General features: G+C 44.2%; 1 protein-coding gene across 1 annotated transcript in view; it reads left to right on the top strand.

Annotated features, from left to right (window-relative positions):
* Positions 1–7,079, top strand: part of fras1 (Fraser extracellular matrix complex subunit 1) — a 216,861-nt gene that overhangs the window by 169,515 nt on the left and 40,267 nt on the right. Inside the window, exons 35-40 of the mRNA XM_031870528.1 lie at positions 1,125–1,256; positions 1,554–1,682; positions 1,941–2,188; positions 2,303–2,454; positions 3,872–4,034; positions 4,622–4,754. Of these exons, the coding sequence (XP_031726388.1) occupies positions 1,125–1,256; positions 1,554–1,682; positions 1,941–2,188; positions 2,303–2,454; positions 3,872–4,034; positions 4,622–4,754 (957 nt within the window). The remainder of the gene's footprint in view (positions 1–1,124; positions 1,257–1,553; positions 1,683–1,940; positions 2,189–2,302; positions 2,455–3,871; positions 4,035–4,621; positions 4,755–7,079) is intronic.

The raw sequence follows: 7,079 nt of genomic DNA, 5'->3' as shown, positions 1-7,079 counted from the left end.
TCTCATATTTCTATCCACTACATCTCATATTTCTATCCACTACATCTTACATTTCTATCCACTTCATTTCACATTTCTATCCACTACATCTCACATTTCTATCCACTACATCTCACATTTCACGGGGAGATGTTGTGCTGAAAATGATTAGCCAGTTGATTAGTTGATCATTAGAATTCTTCAGTAAAGAGCCGATCCTTCTCCAGTTCAGCATCTGAAATGCAATGATTTGATGCCTCTCTCTGTTTTCTCATTACATTATTTTGTGTTTCTGTTTTGGACTGTTCTTTGAAAAAGTAATTGAAGACTTAAATGGAAATGCAAAACTCGTTAGTTGCAGCTAGAGTTGCAAAATTGGAAAATAATTTGAAATAAATTGAAATTTGGGGCAATTTTCCACAGGCAGTATTTACAATAAGTAGACGCAATTATAAACTCTTCAAATTGAAAAACGTAAATATAATGTAAAAAGTATAAATATGGTCCTTATATCCTCTCCATGGACTTCCTCTGTTAGTTCACTATTAAAAAGTACAACATTTAAATTGAAACTGTGAAAAATACAGTTCCCTTCCCTCAACACTACAATAATGGCTCCTGATCGTTACTATGCAGATCAATATTCCACTGATAAATTAACATAATTTCACTTTTACAGATAAATAAAGAAATATGGATATGAAATAAATCAATAAGGCGATATATATATATATATATATAATATAGATCTTTTTATATCTGAATGGGGTAATTGGCTTGTTGTACTTTCTTGGGGAGTATTATTTGATGTCACGTGTAGACACGTGTGACAAACAGAGCCAATTAAGCTACAAACATTTGAAGCGTGTGACAAGTTTCCACCTAAATCTCTGATGAATTGTTAAAGCAGTTTGGTTCATTTATTCTTGGGAGACTTTTAATGAACAGCTCCTGTGATCATCGTGTTTTGTTTTTTTTCTTGTATTAATAATCTTGTGTTTAGTGATTCAAAATATTCCTCCGTTAAAGAGCTGCGGAGATAATTAGCATCGGAGGTGTTTGTTTGTTTTAGAAGCTCTTTGATTCTCTCATTATTCTCCTGTGTTCTGCGTGTTTGACTCTCTCTGTTGTTCGGTGGCTCACAGTGTCGGACGGTGAACACACCACTCCTGAGCTGGACTTTGCCGTCCTGCTGCTGTCCAACCATCAGCAGCCGCCGGTGTTTCAGGTTCTGGACCCGCTGCTGGAGGTCGGCCTGGGAGGACAGGCCTCCATAGGTAAGAGAAGAAGAGACACACACACACACACTTCTGATACGACAGCCTGTGGTGAAGCGGTCCAGTGAGTGATGAATTGGTCTCTGTGAGGTAATGAGCTCTGAAGTATGACCCTGATGAGCAACACCATGCTGGAGAGAAAGAGCTGTGTGTGTGTTTACAGTCTGCTACAGACAGTTAGGTTTCTCCTTCTCCTGCTTCATCTCTCTTAACACTCCTTCTTCTTTGTGTGTGTGTGTGTGTGTGTGTGTGTGTGTGTGTGTGTGTGTGTGTGTGTGTGTGTGTGTGTCTGTGCAGGCGGTCAGCAGCTGGCAGTGAGTGATGCTGACACGGCTCCAGACGAGCTGGAGTTCGAGCTGGTGGAGGCTCCCGTCCACGGAGAGCTGGTGAAGACCGACGGCAACTCACACACTAGCATGGCCAACGGTGAGACGAGTCACATGACACGGACACAACTACTGCCTGAGCACAAGACAAAGTGGACGTTCAGCAGGAAAATAGTTGCTCAGAAAACTTAGAAGTTGTTGCTCAGAAAACTCAGAAGTTGTTGCACAGACAACTAAATATTTGTTGCACAGAAAACTTAGAAGTTGTTGCACAGAAACAGGCTACAGGGACTCAAACCAGAAACACACACACACACACACACACTCACCTGCGTTCACACCTTCTCCGTCCCGTCAGGCGACATCTTCACCTTCAGCGACGTCACCCGCAACGTGCTGCTCTACCGGCACGCCGGCCTCAGCGACCGGGACGACACCATCACCTTCTCCGTTAGCGACGGCATCTCCATGGCGACCACGGCGGTGCAGGTGGCGGTGCTGGGCGCCGGGGGCGACGGCCCCCGGCGGGACCTGGGGGCCACGCTGTCACTGGAGGTGGGCGAGAAGAGCAGCACCGTGATCAGACGCTCACACCTGGCCTACACCGTGAGTTCATCGGGGAGAGAGGAGAGAGGAGAGAGTTATCGATGCTTTGAGGAGGAGACAACATGTTTATACCTTTAGATATAGATATAAGCTCTTACTTTGTGTCTCTCGTAGGACAACACGTCCCCAGACGAGCAGATCCAGATCCAGTTGGTGTCGGTGCCGATGTACGGCATCCTGACCCGGAGCGAGTCGCAGCAGAAGCACCAGGAGCTGAGGGAGTACTCCTCCTTCACCATGGAGGACGTCAGCGAGCACAGGATCAGGTAGGAGGGACGGCAGGCCGTCTGCTGAGCTTCAAGAGACGATGCAGAATGAGTCCATGCAAACATGGAGAGCGCTTCAAGGACTCAAGTATTGGACTTTTCCTGGTACTTGTGGAATAGCTGTTACGATTGGGAAGTTATCGTTAAAGGCGAGAGTCTAAACATTTGCGATGAAAATCGCCCAAAACAACATCCTTGGTTTCAGTTCCCCATGATGGTTTCACTCTACTTCAGAGGCTTATAAAAACAGAATATCAGCAAAAATACCGCAGCTATTAACCAAAAATGACTTTCAAACGCCCAGAAGCAGTCGTTGTATAAGCAGTGAAGGTTCACGAGGGTCCATGGGAGGGAGGAGAGTGAGTTAGCGCTTTTTTAAGTTCTTCAGTAAAAATAAAAGAAATGCTCAAGGAGTTCTGCTCACAGCTCCCTCGTGGTGACTTTACCTTAAACCTGCAGCCATGATGAGTTTATCCAGTGTGTGTTAAAAGTGTTTCATAACATTAAAAACCCAAAGGAGAGTTAGGAATCCTTCAAAAGAAAGTTAAACCACGTAGAATAAAGAAAAGAGCAGAGAGGAGTGATGGGCTTTAGGTTTCTCTGAGGTACCGACGGGATGTGAGAGCTTCTAATAAAGAAGAGAGAAAACGGGCCCAGAAAAGTCAGTAGATGTTGCTCAGAAAAGTTAAAAGTTGTTGCACAGAAAACTCAGTAGCTCTGAGGGTTCTTCAGTCATGATGAATTTGTGAGATTGCAGCCGGAGTGGGCGGGGAGCGTGTTCCCCTCGACAGCACCACAGAGGAAGAGGCGGTAATAGCTCGCTGAGTTTCTCTTCAATCTAACGCGTCTCCTCACGAGACGAGTGCGAACATTACCAGCAGAAACCCAGCAAGAAAACAAACTAATTAGCTGGAAATCATTTAATACCCCCCCCCCCCCCACCTTCACACACACACGTTCAGTGACTCAGCCTGATGCCAATTAGCATCACTCTGAAATTACCTGCACGAGGTACCGAGGCCCCATCTGAGAGGACATGAAATATAAATATTCACGTTCTAACTGCTTCATTTGCATAACGCAGGCCCTGATTAGCTCCAGCGCAGGACGATCATCCAGGGGGGGGGGGGTCGTATTAGTTTCTCTCTCCGTGGCGTTCGGGCTCGTACAAACAAGAGCCGGGGAATTGTTTTATGAGAATTAAATGGGATTAGAGGAGAGTGTTTGAATGTTATTAGTGCTTTGAAGAGATTAGCAGCTGCATGGCAGCGGGAGCACCAATGCTTTTCTTTCCAAGTCCTCTTTATCCGTCCAGGATTAGACATATTTATGTTTTCATTAGCGGAGATTTATTGGATCAAACAAATTAGTTATTAAACAACATCAAATCAACACTAACCGACGTCTCCGTCTGCAGGTACGTCACCTCCTTAGAGACGGGCAGCCAGCCGGTCACCGACATCTTCCACTTTGTCGTGTACGACGCCGACAACAACCGCCTTGACAACCAGATGTGCACCATCACCATCTCCTCCGCGCCCAGACAGCCGCCGACGGTCACGGTCCGCAGCGGCATCAAGGTGGTCTCACACACACACACACACACACACACACACACACGGGCCCGATTCTGAAATGATCCTAATGTTTATAATATTACAGTTTTATGGCTGTAACTGAACATAAACGCACAAACAAACTGCACAGTTATGTCCCCTCTGTTACTCTGTCTGCTCATAAGAGACTGAAATCCTAAAAATACTCTTCAGAGGTTGTTTTTAATTCAGAAACTGTTTTTAACGAGACAAATGAAGCCGAGCAAAACCCTCTATACACACATGTCCCTCAGAGAGCCTGGCCCTCAGAAGTAACAAAGTACATTTACGAAAGTCATTATTTACCCACTAAACTGGAATGTAAATGAGACTTTGCTCTACTGTATAAGAGCATGTTGGACCCATTATTACAAAGGCCATCCTCAAACATTTAGACATTTAGAGGCATCAAACACATCTGGAGAGAGTTTGTAGTTAGCAGGTAGTGGAAACAAAAGCTCTTCTGATATGTTGTGATCCGTTACGATAAGCCGACCCGCTGTCTGCAGCATCATCGGTGTAAATACGGTCCGTGGGGCAAAAAAAGCTCATTTCAGTATTTTGCGGTTCAGGTCCAGGAAGGCGGGCGAGTGCTGCTGTCTACCAATCACATCATCGTGTCGGACCTGGACACGCCCAGGAAGGACCTGCTGGTTTGGCTCGTCAGTCCGCCGAAGTACGGCTTCATCGAAAACACCAACAGAGGTGAGAGCTTCTAGTAGTGTGTGTGTTATGAGCAGGTTTAGAGATAAAGAGTTTGGCTTGTTCGAGGGATTTAGGAAAACCTGCCACACTCACCAATATGTGCTGTTATCCTAAACGAGTTTTCCACTGATGGATTGTATATTTCATTACTTTGGAGCAATTTGCTTTAGAAAATCCTTTTTTGGACTAAAATTGGCTTCTGATGCCATTGTATAGCAGCACAATATGAACATGTCAAGCTGCAAAACAACTTCAATTATGCCCGAATTAAAGGATAGTTTCTCTCTGTATACGATAGAATCAGTGAGGAGTGTAATCAGGCTTCTTTTGAATGCCTTAATCTTTGTTTATACATATTTGTGTGCGCTTGGCTCCGTAGCGTGAGCCTCCATACGAAGGTGTTAGTGCTCAACACACTGTTTGTTGTATTATTCTCCGAACCTCCAGACGGCGTACGAACAAAATGAACTGTGAAGAATGAGAAAGACAACGACTGTAACAGTCAAACAACCATAACCCCACCTCCACCACGCCGAGGAGCGATTGTAATAACTGTAAACTCATATCTCATATGCATGAGATATGCATGAGACTACTTTATTACCTTTATACAAACCCTCTCAGGAAACAAGTCAAGTATTAAAAGCTTTATAAAGAAGCGAAGGTTGAATGAAGATCCTGTAAATCATTTCATTTGTAAATATATTTACTCTCACATGTAGATTTTTAAATCCTCCTTTTTCGAAAGCATCTATAAGTAAGTTGGTCGTCTTTGTATAATCCCTTTATTTACTTTATTCCAGTGCTGAAGGTGTTGAAAAGTATATATTTTTCTTTATGTCTTCATGTCAGTGTGAAGTTCACTTCTGGACATATGAGGCAGGAAGCGTGGCCTTATGTGGTATTATTGAGTGGTTCGTTATGCTAATGTCTCCGGGACGCTCGCTCATTAACGCACGTGTTTACACCGGTCCTCTGAAGTTAGGAGGGATGAATCTGACGCACGTGTACGAGCCCACCGAACGCAAAGACAGAAGGAGAAAGTTAAGATGAGAACAGGAAACCCGATGTTTCTCTCCTTCTCTGTGAGGTTACACATCAGAACTCTGAAGACACACACTGTACACATGTGAGAGCACACGTGGCTCGGTGCTGCTCCCGTGTGAGCGTCTCACCTGCATCATTTTCTCACTTCTATTCATGTCACACTCGTACGCTCACGATCCCCCGGGTTTAAAGAAGTCTCCCGCGGTGCCGCCATCCATCTGTCACAGCTCCATCATGTTGTGGATTAGCACCGCCAGGTAGCCGGCTACAGATGGATCCATTGTTGGAGTCCCAATTTTAACCCGCTTGTCTGCTCAACCTCAGAGGAATTTTTTGATTTAAAAAAAGAAAGAAAGTGAGATGAGCTGAGACGGAGCTGATCCCCTCTGGGAAAATGTTTCATCCTGAGAACAGAATGGAATTCAAAAACCGAACTGGATATGGACAGAAAGGGCAAGAAGAGAAGCAGATACTCACAGCACAGTAATACCGTTGAGTATAATAGAGTACGTGAACACGTGTGGAGCTCATTCATCGTCTTACAGAATGGATGTTTCAGTTTCAGGATTCCACAAAGATGCACATCTCTGAGATATGATGATGGCATCAACAAAATGCTGCAGATCTGTGACACAAGATGGTTTAGAAGACGCTTCTCATTAGAGGAGCACGCTGATAGATGAGTTGCATCATGGGAAATGCAGGATCCAATGTGTTCGCTCCACCTGTACTTGAGACGACAAGTCAGAATATCTCAAACTCTGAAGATGGATTTACTGCAGTGCTGCTTCAACACAATATCTGAGCAAACCCCAGTAGCTGATGAAGGCTGTGTGATGTGGCTGAAAGCTCTGGAAGAAGTTAGTAAGGAAACATAAAAGTTTAAAGCTGCTAAAAGAAATCAGAGGAGACATTTTCACAGGCAGAGTTTGTCATGTTAGCCAGCAGAAAGGAAGCAGGAGGATGAAAGAAGAGCCAGCGATAGAGCACGGGGAGAAAACAGTCTTTGGTTGTTAAAATAACAGACGGAGAGAAATGTGGGATTTGATTGAAAACTGATCCTGCATTGATCCTCTTCCTCTGGCTGTATGTCACATGTCTATTTTATTCATTAAATACTTTCCAAGACATGGTTTTGTCTTTTGTCAACATTGGTGGCTAAATCAAAGTTTACTGGAATTATTAACCATAAATAATGAGATTACCTCATCGCTCTTATTATCCTGCTAAAGAGTGACGTAGAGACGCCGTATACGTCTCTGGTAGAGACCTGTCAAT

This window comes from Anarrhichthys ocellatus, unplaced genomic scaffold (assembly GCF_004355925.1).
Source record: "Anarrhichthys ocellatus isolate YVR2014 unplaced genomic scaffold, GSC_Weel_1.0 scaffold53, whole genome shotgun sequence".
In the NCBI taxonomy this organism is placed as follows: domain Eukaryota; kingdom Metazoa; phylum Chordata; class Actinopteri; order Perciformes; family Anarhichadidae; genus Anarrhichthys; species Anarrhichthys ocellatus.
The sequence above is the reverse complement of the archived record's forward strand: the minus strand, read 5'-3'. Positions and strand labels throughout refer to the sequence as shown.